The following is a 16,588-nucleotide window of genomic DNA, read 5'->3' as shown; positions in this document are numbered from 1 at the left end:
GAGGACAGGTCACATAAAACATCTCAGGCAGAATTAACGGAAGAGGTTAGGTGCAAACTATTATTAAAAGAAAAACAAAAAACCCTCCTATCTTTTATGGCCAAGAAAGTTGCCATCTAAAAATCGGCCGTATGCTAGTAGATTTTTGTATAAACATTTGTTTAAAAACTCTATGTACGTTCGATGACTGGATAAACGTTGTTCTAAAAGTACTTCAAAATTTTGTTTGCTTTTAACATTCGATTTTAGAATGAATGTAAAATTACTGAGCGAAAACCATATTCATGGCTGGAAATTTGTTCATTCAAGAAACAGTTTCCACCCCACTACTTCAAACTTTCTTATCACTGTGGTAGAAAAGAAGCATGGGTTTGACCCCATCAAGTAATAAAAATTGGAACAAACGCCCTTAAAAACAAAAAAAAGAAAAGAAAATGTAATTGTATGTAATGTAAATGTATTCAGTTTTCTGTAGATTTACCTTCAACTATGTGGTGCAAGGGCCTGCCCGATTGCATACAAATTGAAAGTGTTTAGGTTTGATCTCCTTTTATATGGTTTTGGTAAATCTAAAAAGGAAAGTTGTACAAGAAATCCGGATGGCGTCTTCATTACGAAACGCATAGGGCTTTTGCTATTGGATGCATTCTCTCTTCGTTAAAGCTGCAGCGAAAGGCGGCAGCCGTAATAGCATTGCTGGCAAATGTTTTTTAAAAAACATTTTTAAAATTTTTAAAAGCTTTTTAAACTTAATAAACTGGTTATTCAAGAAATACTACACTATGGATATTCCTCTCTTTTATGAAACATCTGAACGAGGTGACTAGCCCATGCTGAGAAAATCAAAGCTCCCAGGGAGATACCACAAAGCGACACAGGGGCTCACACTGTAAAGGCATATTTACCCCTGCAGGGGCAGGGTATCTGGTGAGTGCCAAACCACTACTTTACACGGAAAAAAAATGCACCAGGGATTTTTTCAGCTATTAAGAAGCAGTCACGGCAATTGTCAAATTGTGCATGAGTCACTTTTATCACGTTTTTGGACTATTAATTCAACTCTTCATATGCATATTTACTTATTGTTCTAATAACACTTATTCGTAAAGGGGTTTTTTGTTTTTTTGCAATTATGAGATACTGATTTAGGCACATAGATTGGTCATACATATATTTTTGTGTAAGTTTCAAAATTTCCAATACCACACAGAGGGTCAAACACTAGATTTCACTTTATTTATTCTCTTTATTTTAAATTTTACCTCAGCCTTTCACTTCCACAAGTACACTTATTCACTTTTATATTTATCACTTTTTAGATCTGATAAGATCATACCATAATATTTAATCATTGCACACTTATTTATTTATTTATATTTATATTCTTGGTAGTAATTTTTAAAGGTATTGCACAGATTCATTACACAGTAAACCCTGTGGTTGGCTTTTTAAAAGTACCAAAGCCTCTTTTGGGGTAATCCAGGGGGTCCAACACCACAATTGTAAAACTTTTTTAAAACTCTAAAATTCACCTCCCCTTATATTATTGAAAGTAGACACATCCTGGTAAAAATAAACAGAAGTTTTTTTTTGTTTTGTTTTTTTTAACATATTTAGACAGCAAATCACTTCCTTTGGATTCGTTAGGGAATAGCGCCACATCTACCTACTACTTCTTTTACACAAGAAAATTGTATAATGTATGGCCAGCCTTAGCCTGTGATCTGCAGTTATGTTTATGATGCACAGGAGTCGATGGAGGGCTAACACCAACAACTTTGCAGGCCCCTTGCAAACAGAGACTAGCCCATGTGAGTGAAATCGTAGTGTTTTAGTACATATTTGTCTCTGAATGCACAGGGCCATACAAGTAGCACTCGGCATATTGTTCAACCGCAGCATATTTCAGCCTGCTATAGACCGAGGCTGCAGGCATGGATGCTGCACCTGTGCCTCCTACGGTAGGCACTAGGCACACTAAAACACTGGGATTGCACTAACAGGAGCTAGATGCCTTGGGTGCAAGGGGCTTAAAGTGGTTCTAAGGCCTGGGTCACACCTTTTCAGTACGATTCATTTTGTAGAAACGCACTACAGTCCATTAAACATGGTTTTCTATGGGTCACGTTCACATCTGTGCTTTTTCCACCTGTGCATTTTTTGGAAAGGCTCAGGAACTTTATTTTCCCGCAGCAGGTTGCATTTTGGGCCCCAAAGACTTCAATGGAAATGCAGCGGAAACACATCAAAAATGCAGGGCTTGCTTGCGTTTTTGCTGTTTTCACCTGCAAGACAGACACCTCCCAAAAACTTGTGTGAAAAAAAAGAAAAAGCCAAAACGCACCCGGAAAAGGCATCAACCACAACTTGCATGTGTGTGAACCAGGCCTACAGCCAAGACATTTTTTACCTTAATGAATTTCATGCATTAAGGTAGAAAATGTCCCACTAGCATCATAGCCTCCTCCAGAGCCTGGAGTCCTCACTCCATCCAACACTGTGCCTGTCTGTAGTGGCTCTCTTCCCTCTCTGCATTCACAAGACAGAGACAACAGCAGGAGCGACTGACTCCTGCTGCTCTTAATCAAATCCTGCAAGCATAGAGCAGGGGGTGGGGCCGAGCAATACTCTGTCTATGGACCCACACAGCCCAGCTTGGGAGCGCCCCATAGCAAGCAGTTTGCTATAATAGCAGACACAGATCAGGAGGAACGGAGAGCCTTGGCAGGGTACCCCAGAAGAGGGTGTTCTGGGCCGCTCCATGCAATTCCCTTGCACAGATCATTAAAGTATACCATGTCTAATATTTTAGAGAAAAACTGAACATTTAACAACTGTTTTAACAGTTATTCATGGCATGCCTTGATTGCAACTGTTTTGGGAAACCATTAGAAATAGTGGGAGGGAAAAAACAAAACAAAAAAACAACACACACACTAACTAAAAGGTTACCTATCCTAAAACTATGGGATACATAGCAGCTGTCCTTGTGCGGGTAACACATCACGTGCACACATTCATGTCATGTTACAACTCACCAAGCAGTAAAGCAAAGACATAGCATGCATATTCACAAAGCCAGCAACGGACGGCAGTTCCTGTATTTCTATTTGAGTCTTTATCTACATCTGCTAAATGAATGCTCATCACCAAACTCAAAATTCTTCACTTTAACCAGAACTGGGTTTTAATAATATTGCTTTTTAAATTCCCAAAAGTAGTCTATTCTTAAAAATGAAAGAACACGTCGGCACATTTTACAACTGTGTTTCCTATTTGGTTTGCATATCAAAGCAAAGCAAATTTACTTAGCGGTGCAATATATCTGTGTAAATTAGGCAACCCTTCAACGCACTGACAGGTTGTTAGTATTACTATCATATATGGATCCGCAGATACATTTCAATGGCCAGATAATTAACTAGCATGGCATATAGAAGAAATGTCAAGAGTTTAAAAAAAAATTAAAAAAAAAAAATGTTAGGAGGAAATGCCTCATTCATGCATAAACAACATGAGTACAAATATCCCTGGGGGAATTTCACAGCACACAATGAGAAGGGTGATGTGACTTCACAGTGAATCAGCCAGACACTGACTGATTTCCCAATCACACCGAATAATCCGATGGGGTTTCAGGTCCACACGGGTTACAAATACCTGTATGAACATGGAATTTTCAGGCATTATCCTACCACGTGTTTGATAGAAATGTACTGGCACAAAGGATAAAAATGACATGTACTACAAGTCATCAATAACAACCAGTAAGAGTTCACCTTTCAACAGATAAGATCAGTCACAATAAAGTAAAACTCCAGCTAAAAACTTTTTTTCTTCATTTTAAATAGAATAGGGAAGGGAACAGACTGTCTGCCAGTCTTGTTGTTGCTGTGTACCCTTGGTGGGATTTCCTTACTTCCTGCTGCCTCACCGGGACTACTGGATACAGAAGGAAAAAATTCCCCAGTGGAGAAGGATGGCAATAAAAATTAAAGTGATACTAAAACACATGGTTTCATTTACATTGGCACTTCTATTTCTGTATGTGGATGATGGCACTATAATTATTTTAATAAAATAAAAATCCAAGTTCTTTTCCTAATCGATATACAGCTATCACACGACCCAGATCTTTCCCAGCATGTATGGAAGGAAAACAAGCAAACAAGCAGGAGAAACTTCTAGTCCTCTTCTGGTAAAAACACCCACCACACCGCCTTTGGAATACAGAGTAAAAATAAATAAACTGTTTAACCACGTCCGGACCACCGCACGCCAATATACTTCCTAACTTTCAAGAGGAATATCATTATGGCAGCAGCTAGCTGTCATAACCCCCATATCCTCTCCTTCAGCTGGGGGTCAGGGTTCCCATAATAAGTGAAAGAGGGGGTAAAGGTGCGCTAAGGACCCTGGATTGTTCTAATGGAACAAAACCAGTAGACGAATAAATAATACCAAAGATAAAAAAGACAATATGCAAACAAGCTGTGTATTATGGTGAAAGGGGCTGCCACTACCTAATATATTCACCTAGAAGGTGAAAGACATAAATAGATACTAGGGTGGTAGTTACGGCGCTCACCTGTTAATTGAATTTGCGGGCAAACCCGCCTGCTAATGCTTGTGCCTAATTATTTGCAGGAGTAAGTGTAAAAATAGAAATAAATTGAAATAAAAGTGAAAAAATATATAATGCAAATGCAATTCTTTTGTGCATTAAGTGCTGTATTAACAATACCTCTCCCAAGGAAAAAAAATTTTTTTTAAAAGAATTGCATTTGCATTATATATTTTTTCACTTTTATTTCAATTTATTTCTATTTTTACACTTACTCCTGCAAATAATTAGGCACAAGCATTAGCAGGCGGGTTTGCCCGCAAATTCAATTAACAACAGGTGAGCGCCGTAACTACCACCCTAGTATCTATTTAGGGTTCCCATAATGGTGGTCTCTGTAGTGAATTCGCTGCGAGATCACTTATTGGCGGCAGGAGAGGGCCCACCCTCCCACCGCGCTCCGGTGTCCTCCGCCACTTACCGGAGGTGATCGGATTCTCTTCCTTGCTGGGTATGGAGGGGAAGACGGTCCCCACCCATCTCCATACCATTGCAGGGCAGAAGCGACGTCAAAATGTCACGTCCGCCCATAGCTCTTAAAGGGCCATATTTATTCATTTATTTTTTGACAAAACTATGTTTTTGTTTTTTTTGTATTGCATTTTAGTGTAAATATGAGATCTGAGGTCTTTTTGACTCCAGATGTCATATTTAAGAGGTCCTGTCATGCTTATTTTATATTACAAGGGATGGTTTCATTCCTTGTAATAGGAATAAAAAAGGGACACTATATTTTTTTTTTTTTTTTTTTTTTAAAGAGGACAGTGTAAAACAAAAAAATGATAAATAAATAAAAAAAAGAGTTTGCATGCAGAAGCATACGTGAGTAACGCACGCATATGAAACGGTGCTCAAACTACACATGTGGGGTATCACCACGATCTGTAGAGCGAGAGCAATAATTCTAGCCTATAACTCAAAACATGCAACCTGTAGAATTTTTTTAAACGTCACCTAAGGAGATTTTTAAGGGTAAAAGTTTGTCGCCATTCCATTAACAGGCTCAATTTTGAAGCATGACATGTTGGGTATCAATTTACTCGGCTTAACATTATCTTTCACAAATTAAAAAAAAATAAAATAAAAAAAGTATAATGTTTGGGGGTTCTAAATAATTTTTTGCTAGAAAATTACTTAACTTGTAAACAACAAGTCTCAAAAAGAGACTCGGTCCTTAAGTGGTTAAATTGTCATACAAATATATATTTGATTCAAATCTTTGAATTTTTGGAAATAACATGGTGTGAGTGGATTTCTGCCAGTCACAAGCTGCATCATGCTCCTCCAGCATTTGTCTTAGAATAAAAGGGAGGTGAAGCCTCCATTATTCTACATGTAAATAACCTTCCCCAATTGTGTTTAGCTGGTTGGTGGGCATGGAGAAGGAGGGAGTGGGCTGTAATTTGGGCATTTCCTTGGCTGGATTGAGACCACTGGCAGGAGCGCCAGGCATTGCTGAAGCGGTTGCATAGATTTAGGGAGCCTTCTGGCACCCAGCACCCCTGGACATATTGACCACTTAACCTTTGCAGTGGTACAAGGGTACATTTTGCCCAATTCCCAGAGTTCAGCTGTAAGATGTTCTTTGATTGGCTTTCATGCTGATCCTCTGGTTTCAATGTATTCTGAGGCACAAACCCAGAACAAGTGAGCACATCACCCACTTCTGACTTATTAGTGAATGTTGTAGAATTCTCAAAGAGAGATTAGCAATGACAACCACCATATTGCTTGCATGACACATTTGCTTTAAATATTGCAGACAACACGGCTGTTTTGTGCCACTCCATCAGATGTTACAATAGTAGCATTCACAGCCCTGGCGCACTCCATACATTCATTGAGTCAACAGATATTGTAGGCAGAATAATTAGGAGACACAATCACACCTACAGTTGGAAGATACTAAATTAGCCCATACAATGGCATGGGGTCTCATTCAAGCAGGTTATTTATTTTTAGTTCCCAGTAGAGACCACGCAGAATACAGGGGTTGTTTCTAAAGAAACCGAGCTTGCCAATTATAGAGCATGGCTGCTGAGCGGGGACAAGAACAGATGCTGGTTGGTGCCAACCAGCTGGGAAAAGCTTTACATGGTTTATTTAGGTTACAAAGATGCTACAATGGGTATAGTCTGACTGATTATCTGACCACAGTTATTAGAAAGAATGTTTGTAAACAAATTGCTTCTAACATGTTGGTTTAATCATAAAAAAAAAAAAAAGCCCAAAACATATGCCACCATCAAGCGCTTTCTTTATATAAGCAATATTGTGTCACATTTATATGGAGAAGGCAGGTTAAGAAAACTCTTTTAGGGTTCAGTCACACAGGTGCAGTGACACTGGAGCTACACGATTCTGGCCAAAATGAGAATCACATTTTTTTTGCTTAGATCACGATTCTCTCACGGTGAAACATCATCTTTCACATTATACAAAAAAAAAATTGGGCTAACTTTACGGTTACCAATTCATTAAAGTAAATTTTTCCCCCAAAAAAATGCTTTTGAAAGAGCGCTGCGCAAATAATACAGTGTGACATTAAATATTGCAACAACCACCATTTTATTCTTTTGGGTCCCTGCTTAAAAATAAAAAAAATAAAAAAATACAGGATTTTCTCTAGTAATCAACAAGTTTCAGAAAAAGGATTAGTCTTTAAGTGGTTAAACCAGTGATTCTCAACCAGGGTTCCTCCAGAGGTTGCTAGCGGTCCCCTCAGCATTGGGCCATTTTTGCCTCTCAGATAAATTTCCACCGACACCATTGATGTTTTCAACTATCTGTAAGGGGGTAATTCTTCACAATTTCTAATTTTTAGCAGGGGTTTCCCGAGACTGGAGAGCCATTTCAAGGGTTCCTCTGTGTTGAAAAAGTCGATAAAGGCTGGGTTAAACTGACCATATTTACAGACCAAGTTAAATTCCTTTGATCTAAGAACAGAAGATACAATGTTTCTCTTTATCTTTTTGGCAGGCTGCCCCCTTTTTTTTCTGCACTGAATCAGGAAAATGCTGTGTTAAGATCACAGGGGGGAGGTTGGGCTAGAATCGCGATCTTGATTCTTTAACGATTAATCGTGCAGCTCTAAGTGACAATATAAAAAAACAATGTGTCCCCCAGGCCACTCGTCCTCGTCTGTACGCAAGTAAAATGTTCAGATGGGCGGCTAGCAGCGAACAGTTGCAGACGGTCATTGATTTTTACAGGTGGCTGTGCGCAAACACCTGTCACTCCCAGACATATACTGCTGATTTTCATGGCGTATGATGGCTCCCATGTAAATGAGCCCTTAAAGCGGAATTTAAAAGTTCCACTTTATGCCCTCCTCTTCTATTTCTAACACTCTTTTGGGGGGGGTGGGGGTGAGGACCCACAGGGATCTACCTGAACTGTCACTGGTCCCAAAATGCTGCTGGACCATTCACAAAGCACAGCCAGATGTGAAGCCGCAAGGAATCACAGCCAGCTACCTACAATAAACTTGCCAGCAAAGATCGACAAAGAAGCTGTTCGGGTGAGCAAAGCACTGGATCCTTTGACAGGTAAGTGTCCTTTATTAAAGGAGAGCAGCTCTTTTTTTTTTTTTTTTTTTTTTTTTAGGATCCAAATGATAAGCACAAGCCATTCCAGATATTGTTATAAATGGATTTGTATCTGCAGATGGATTTACAGTACCACTACTGCAATCTAACAGGACTAAAAATTCTAATAATAATCACTGCTAACCCCTCTCCACTGCGTCCATAACTTGCAAAAGAGTTTTGCCCAAATATATACATTAATTTAAAACTGCTGCACATCCATGTCAGGAATATTAGGGACTGAAACATCTGTTAAAGTGCTATGCAGGACTGCAAGTCACTGAGACCTGGAACTTTGAATCTCTGCGGTATTTGCATAGATCTCAGTGGAGGTAAACTTGAACTATTTGGATCTACAATCTCAAACTGTACTACCCGCTTGTCTGAGAAATGGTAAAAATAAAAAATAAAGTGCCACCTCCTAGAGAGCCTAGGAATATGCTCGGCAGCTACTGAATATCATTTTGGAAGAAAAACCTAAAGAGTAAAATGATCTGATTTCTCCTGTATTGAATTGTTTTGTAACGGTCTGCCCTCATGTTGTAAAGCACTGCACAAAATGTTGGCGCTTTATAAATCCTGAATAAATAATAATTAAAAAGGTCTACATAGTACATCATTTTGGTAGATCTAAAGTTGTGCAGTCAGATTGTTTTGTATAGGACGAGTCTTAAAAATTCACCATACAAACTGCCATCTGACTGCACAATTTCCTTTAGATCTATTGACAAGTATGTAGTGCAACAGCCTCATAGGCTGGATACAAACGGTTGGGCAAGACTAGGGAGAGCCTCATATTTCACAGTTGTGTTATATCTAAAGCTGCTTCTATGTTCAGATTTCAATGTGTTTAGTGAGCCTAAGCTGAGTATACACTACGCAATCGGACTGTGCAATCTCCTTTGGATTTATCATAGACTAATGTACAGCAAAAGCCTACATGAGTTAAAGGTTAAGTACACGTTAAATAAATACAAAATCTTTTTTTCAAGTAAAAAAAAAAAAAAATTTGCATCAAAAGAAAAAAGAAAAAAAAATCCGCATTGCACCCATGATCAGCAGATTGCGAGTACAATGCAGGGTTCCTACAGACTGTCAGTGTAAGCTGTCTACTTGTACCACGTATGGGCAGGAAGTTACAGAATGAGAGGGACCGTCGATGAACTACCTAGAGTACTCACCCTCGTTCTGGTAGTTCATTGAAAACTACAAGACGGCAGCCGCAAAAGCTGACAGTAGTTGTAGTTTTCCCATTCACAGAACTCTGAATGAATGACACGGCTGGGCAGGTGGAACCCCAAACAGCCACTTTATTTATTATTGTGACAGCGAGTTTGGGGAGAAGATCCCCAACTCGCTGTCACTAGAGGCAGCGGGAACATGTTACATGGTCTACCCTAAAAAGGAGGATAATGTAACATACTCCCAAATGAGAACTTATCCTTTAATACAAAACTAGAGCTGCATGATTCTGGATAAAATGAGAATCACAATTTTAATATTATATATATTATATATATATATATATATATATATATATACTGCCCTCATTTACAGACCGAAGTTCATTCCTTTGATCTAAAAGAACCGAATGATACAATGTTTCTTTTTATCTCAGCGCTGAGCAATGATGTGATAAACTTGGCAGGTTCCCTTTTTTTTTGGACAGCAAGCAGAGAACGGCTCTGCACTGAATCATTGAAATGTCAGATTAAAGGGTTTGTAGAATATATATCCCTTAAAACAGATTAAACAGCACAGTGCTTGTGCCATGTAATCTACCCCCTCTAAACTGTAAAAAAAAAAAAAACCTGTATACCCCCTCTCTGCACTGACCACTAGAATCAGTGCTGCTGAGCCCTGACCACCGTGGTCAGCATATGTCCCTCCGTCATCCGCAGCTGTCCTCTTGCCCTCTCCTCCTCTGTGTCTCCGCTATTATTTAAAAAATAAATAAAAATTAAAATAAAAAACAAACACACACCACACCTTACAATGGTCACTGCCAGCCCCTCTATTATGGGCAGGCATACCACAGGATTGCAAATATATTTTTAGTGCTATCGTCAGCCCATGTGACCTCCCCGGCTGATGTCAGAGGGAGATTTTAGCCCCTCCTGAAAAAGCCATAAATCAAAGCTGTGGCCGCAAGTGACTGGCCTGAAGATAGCAATAAAAATGAATTTATAATCCTTGTTTTTATAAAAGCCTTACATAGTGTGATATGCCTGCCTATAATAGAGGGGCTGGCAGTGATTTACACTTTTGCCTTAAAACTTTAAGATCGTGTAATTTAACAATTAATCGTGCAGCTCTAATGCAAACTAAATAGATTTTTGAAAAACACGAGGCCCCGTTCACATATCGCATAGCAGCTATGCACATTTCAAAGAGCGCCATTTTGCGCGTTGCATAGGGCCAACTTACTTACCTGAAGGCGCTGCCCTACGTGCACTTGTCGCCCAAAAAGAAGCTACTGCTCCTTTTTTGGGCGACAGGCTTCACTTGATTCATAAAGGCAAGGTTTGTTGTGCAATCTATCTTGACGCATGACAATCGCAAAAGAAACACATTGCATTTGGGGTTCCAGAATGGTGATTCTGCCTGCAATCTCGAATTGCAAAATGTGAACGAGGCTTAACCACTTAAGGACCAAGGCTATTTTTTTTTATTTTATTTTTTTTAACTACACTTGGTGTTTACAAGTTAAAATATTGTATTTTTTGCTAGAACATAACTCCCCCAAACATTATATATTTTTTTCGGGACAACCTAGAGAATAAAATGGTTGTTGCAATACTTTATGTCACACCGTATGTGATTAGCGGTCTTACAAACTAAATTTTTTGGGGGAAAAAAATATTTTTTTTATTTATTTTTATTCAAAAAAGTGCATCAGTAAAGTTAACTCTTTTTTTTATATTATGAATGTTACGCCAATTAAATTTATACCCAACATGTCATGCTTCAAATTTGCGCCTGCTCGTAGGCGACAGGTTACCAGTTTTGAGTTATAGAGGAGGTCTTCTGTTAGAATTATTGCTCTCACTCTAACAATTGCGGTGATAACTCACATGTGTGGTTTGCATACAGTTTACATATGCGATGGTTTCTTCACAAGAGCACGAAGGGACAGGGCGCTTTAAAATTATTTAACTTTTTATTTTTCACACTGTCCCTTTAAAAACAATTTTGGGATCACTTTACAAATAATGTAAACATCCCTTGTATTAGAAAAATAACCATCACAGGACCTCTTTAATGTGCGATCTGGGGTCAAAAAAAAAATCTCACATTTACATGTAAAAGCAAACAAAAAAAAAAAAAAATTGTCCATTTAAGGCCGTTGGGCATAAGTGACATTTGACGTTGCTTCTGTCATCCAATGGCATGGAGTTGAGTGGGGACCATCATTCCCTCACTCGACTTCCTGTCTCTCAGGGGAAAGAACCGGATCGTCTCCGCCACGTCTCCGCTACCAACGGCCCTCTCACGTTGCCGATAAAAGTGATCTTGCGGCAAATCCGACACAGAGACCACTTTGATCTTAAAGAGGACCACCCGCCGTGAATAAAAATACCAGGGTTATGGTAGCTACCTGCTGCCACAACAACGGTATTTAACGTCAAATTAGAAATGTATATCCACGGTGGGTGGTCCAGAAGTGGATAAATGAGATTATACAATCTGATTGTACAGTTTATAACCAGCTTAAAGTGTTTGTTACCCTAACATAAAAAACGGGGGGTACTGATGATGTTTTCTAATATCTATAAACAAATGTTTTGCCTTTGATTTCTATTTTAAACTGAATGAGTTGGTTTTATGAGGCGATTGTACAATCTTAGTGTTAAAGTGATTGTACGGCGTATGTCCAGCACTACATGTCTGCTCTTTAGGAGCGCTTTCCAGCAACTAATGCATGGTTTATTTTCCAATATAATATGGTTTATATTCTATATTGTATTTCTAGCCCTCTCTTTTGGATACTTTGGTTAAAATATAAGTATACCTTTTTTTTTTTAATGCCACTCCAAGTACAGAACTACTGTATACTGTCAAGGAAATCGAACTTTGTGCGAGTTGAGCAAGGTGACAGGTATGTTTGATAAAATGCATCAAGAGTTAATACTTACCTTTCCTGTGCTCAGCTTGCCAGACATTAGGTACTTCCAGGTATGAAGGACTATATGACACCCCCTACCTACCACAGTGCAGCGCCATATGCCTGGGCAGCCTGTTACCAGGCCTGAGCACTGTCATGTTGGATGGGGAAGCATGCACAGCTGAGCAATTTCAGATTTTTTGTGAACGCTGAAACTTGCACAGGAATTTTCAGGGAGCGCATCAGCAAAGTGGGATGGTTACGGAGCATGAACAAGGTTAAAGTACATCTAAACAATAACCCTACGCCCTTCTCCCCCCCCCCCCCCCCCCCAAGCACGGAGTATCATTGCCATGTTGTTTTCTATTTAAGAAACACTTCTCATCTTTGCCTTGTTGCATAAATAGTGCTGCTGATGGTGACAACAGTGGAACAGGTTTGTGCAATATGCATCAGCATAGCTGCTTGCAGTCTCCACTGGAAAATATGACAGGGTGACAACACAGAAGAACTAGGGACAAGGACAGAACGTTGTCACCCTGTAACAGAAAGGGCCGAAGACAGGACCTTTATGATATCATCACCAGATGTTGTTTTAATAATTAAATCTGTGAATTGAAAAATATTAAGAATGACTGAGGTTTAAGTGATGGGGTTTACATGTACTTTAAGCATAGACTCCTTGCTTGGCCTGCTATCACGCAAAGCTGTTACTTTACCTAGTTCACGCAAAATTCGCTTCAACGCCGCACATGCAATAACACAAAATTCACAGCAACACATGAGCAAAATGCATGAAAACAGGTTTAAAAATACACCTAAATGAGCACCTATGGGAATCTTTAATAAGACAGGGCAGAGAATAACTATGGTGAGAAAACTGTCGTAGCCCATATAACCCATAGCTACCACCAAATCTCATAGTCCATTCATACAAGTTGCTTTCTGAAGACCTTCCATGGCAGCCATTCTCAACCAGAGTCCTCCAGAGGATGCCAAGAGTTCCTTAAAGAGCTCCCCCCAGTCTATGAAAATCAAAAGCCAGCAGCTACATATACTGTAGCTGCTGACTTTTAAAGTGAAACTTAATTTTCTTTTAAATGTTATACCACCATGGTAAACAGAGGGGGCATTCTTCTTATGGGCCATGATGGTAAGCAGAGGGGACATTCTTTCTACAGAGCACCATGGTAAGCAAGGTGGGAGGGCATTCTCCCTACAGGAGCACCATGGTAAGAGGGGTGACATTCTATGGGCCATGATGGTAAGCAAAAGGACAGTCTGCTTATGGACCACCAACGTAACGGGTGAGGGGGGGCAGGGGGAGAGGACAACACTCTTCCCACAGATTGCCAGAATAAGGTGGGGGGCATGCTTTCCATGGACTGCCACCGTAAGGGGGCACATACCCTTCCTACAAAACTGTCACCATAAGGGGGGGGGGGGGGAACCCTTACTACAGACCACCACTGTAAGGAGGAAACATCCTTCCAATGGGTGGGACATGCGGTGGGACATGCTTACCGCCGTGGCCCATAGGAAGAACGCCCCCTCTGCATACCGCCGTGGCCCGTAGGAAGAATGACCACCACTGTAAGGGGGAAACATTCTTTCTATGGACCACTACTGCATGGATGGATAAACATCCTTCCCATGTACCTCTAGCATAAGGGGGGGGGGGGGGGGGGACGACACCATTCCTATGCACCTCCACCATAAGGAGGGGGGACAGAACACCCTTCCTACGGACCACCACCGCAAGGTGGAATCATCCTTTCTATGGACCACTACTGGATCGGTGGCATTCTTCTCACTGCTATTACAAGGGGTCCCCTGACAAACAGGACTGATTTCAGGGATGGCACTGGGATAAACATCCTTCCCATGTACCGCCACCATAAGGGGGGGAACGACACCATTCCCATGTACCGCCACCATTCCCACGTACCGCCACCATAAGGGGGGACGACACCATTCCCACGTACCGCCACCATAAGGGGGGGCGACACCATTCCCACGTACCGCCACCATAAGGGGGGGCGACACCATTCCCACGTACCGCCACCATAAGGGGGGACGACACCATTCCCACGTACCGCCACCATAAGGGGGAACGACACCATACCCACGTACCGCCACCATAAGGGGGAACGACACCATACCCACGTACCGCCACCATAAGGGGGAACGACACCATACCCACGTACCGCCACCATAAGGGGGAACGACACCATTCCCACGTACCGCCACCATAGGGGGGAACGACACCATTCCCATGTACCGCCACCATAGGGGGGGGGAACGACACCATTCCCACGTACCGCCACCATAGGGGGGGGGAACGACACCATTCCCACGTACCGCCACCATAGGGGGGGGGAACGACACCATTCCCACGTACCGCCACCATAGGGGGGAACGACACCATTCCCACGTACCGCCACCATAGGGGGGAACGACAACATTCCCACGTACTGCCACCATAGGGGGGAACGACAACATTCCCACGTACCGCCACCATAAGGGGGAACGACAACATTCCCACGTACCGCCACCATAAGGGGGAACGACAACATTCCCACGTACCGCCACCATAAGGGGGAACGACAACATTCCCACGTACCGCCACCATAAGGGGGGGAACGACACCATTCCCACGTGCCGCCACCATAAGGGGGGGGAACGACACCATTCCCACGTGCCGCCACCATAAGGGGGAACGACACCATTCCCACGTACCGCCACCATAAGGGGGAACGACACCATTCCCACGTACCGCCACCATAAGGGGGAACGACACCATTCCTATGTACCGCCACCATAATGAGCGGGGGATGAGACTCCCTTCCTATGGACCAGCACCGTAAGGTGGAAACATCCTTCCTATGGACCACTACTGGATGGGTGGCATTCGTCTCACTGCTATTAGCAGGAGGTCCCCTGACACCCAGGACTGATTTCAGGGATGGCACTGGGGTAAATATTCCTTCCTATGGACCACTACTGCATGGGTTGCATTCTTCTCAATGCTATTAGCAGGGGGTCCCCTGACACCCAGGACTGATTGCAGGGATGGCACTGGGGTAAACATCCTTCCTATGTACCTCCGCCATAAAGGGGAACGACACCATTCCTAAGTACCGTCACCATAAAGAGAGGGACAGGACTCCCTTCCTACGGACCACCGCGATACAGGTGGAATCATCCTTCCTGTGGACCACTACTAGATGGGATTCTTCTCCCTGCTATTAACAGGGGTCACCTGGCACTGATTTCAGGGATGGCACTGGGGTAAAAGGTTGAGAAGGGCCGTCCTATGGCACAGGTTGTGATGAGATCCATGGTCAATGCTGGGTCTAGGAGGAGATGATGTGGAGGGATGTGTAGTCCTCCTGGACCTCACAGCTGACATCCCCAGCCAAGGTGTGATAGGGATGGCATGTGCCAAGCTGTGATGATGATGATGAGGATGATGGGTGCCCTCTCTCACACACAGACCACACACACCGAGCACCTACTTTGGCTTTCTGTAGCGGGGTGAAGCGCAGGTCATGCACAAAGGGGTTCCTGACCGGCCTGGCCAGCTCCTTCTCCCGACCAGCTCCCTTGTTCCTCACCAGCCTCATGCCGATCAATGGATAACAATGATGGTGGACTGACGGAGAATGCAAGCAATCCAAGAGGCCACAAGTTCCCGGCGGATGGAGCTGTGCTCCTTGCTGAGCTCTGATGGAGGGAGACGAGATCTATCCCCCCCTTCCTGTTCCTCCCGACAAGGCGGGCGGGGGGTTCTAATCCGGAGATGTCCACAAGGAGGGGAGGAGGGAGCTGCGAGGCCGGGGGGATGCTTAGCGCCGATTAGCCGGGAGGCCGGGGAAGTCACACACAAAGCGAAAGCTACGGAGGAGGGGAAAGGAGGATGTGAGGGGATCTGACAAGACACGTCTCCGGAGGATGGTGAGGAGACCTGGAGGAGGAGGAGCCCTGGAGCGGGAGGAGGAGCCGCTGTCTGCACCGGCCAGCAAAGGGTGTACGAGGAGGAAGCTGCCAGATGATGCGCTACCTTCCCCCCTCCCATCCTCCGGTATACAAGGGGGAGGAGACACGCGTGAGGGGCGGAGCCTGCGCCCCCTTCTCCTCACAGACAGCCTGAGCCTAGCTCTACATTGTGCCATTAGGGAGCTCTGCCTTCCCTGCACCTGCTGGGGGCTGCTCCTCTCACATGGAGCAAAGTCTCCTATGAAGCCCATATAGACGGCAGTTTACCAAGTG

At 42.7% G+C, this 16,588-nt stretch overlaps 1 protein-coding gene across 1 annotated transcript in view; it reads right to left on the bottom strand.

Annotated features, from left to right (window-relative positions):
- LPCAT1 (lysophosphatidylcholine acyltransferase 1) overlaps window positions 1-16,360 on the bottom strand; it is a 213,336-nt gene extending 196,976 nt beyond the window's left edge. Inside the window, exon 1 of the mRNA XM_077492013.1 lies at window positions 15,835-16,360. Within this exon, the coding sequence (XP_077348139.1) occupies window positions 15,835-15,942 (108 nt within the window). The 5' untranslated portion in view covers window positions 15,943-16,360. The remainder of the gene's footprint in view (window positions 1-15,834) is intronic.
- Window positions 16,361-16,588: the final 228 nt, after the last annotated feature.

The sequence above is a fragment of the Lithobates pipiens genome, unplaced genomic scaffold, assembly GCF_037356315.1.
Source record: "Lithobates pipiens isolate NorthernLeopardFrog02 unplaced genomic scaffold, aLitPip1_a1.2 Scaffold_19, whole genome shotgun sequence".
Classification (NCBI taxonomy): domain Eukaryota; kingdom Metazoa; phylum Chordata; class Amphibia; order Anura; family Ranidae; genus Lithobates; species Lithobates pipiens.
Note: the sequence above shows the minus strand (reverse complement) of the source record. Positions and strands in the feature narration are given on the sequence as shown.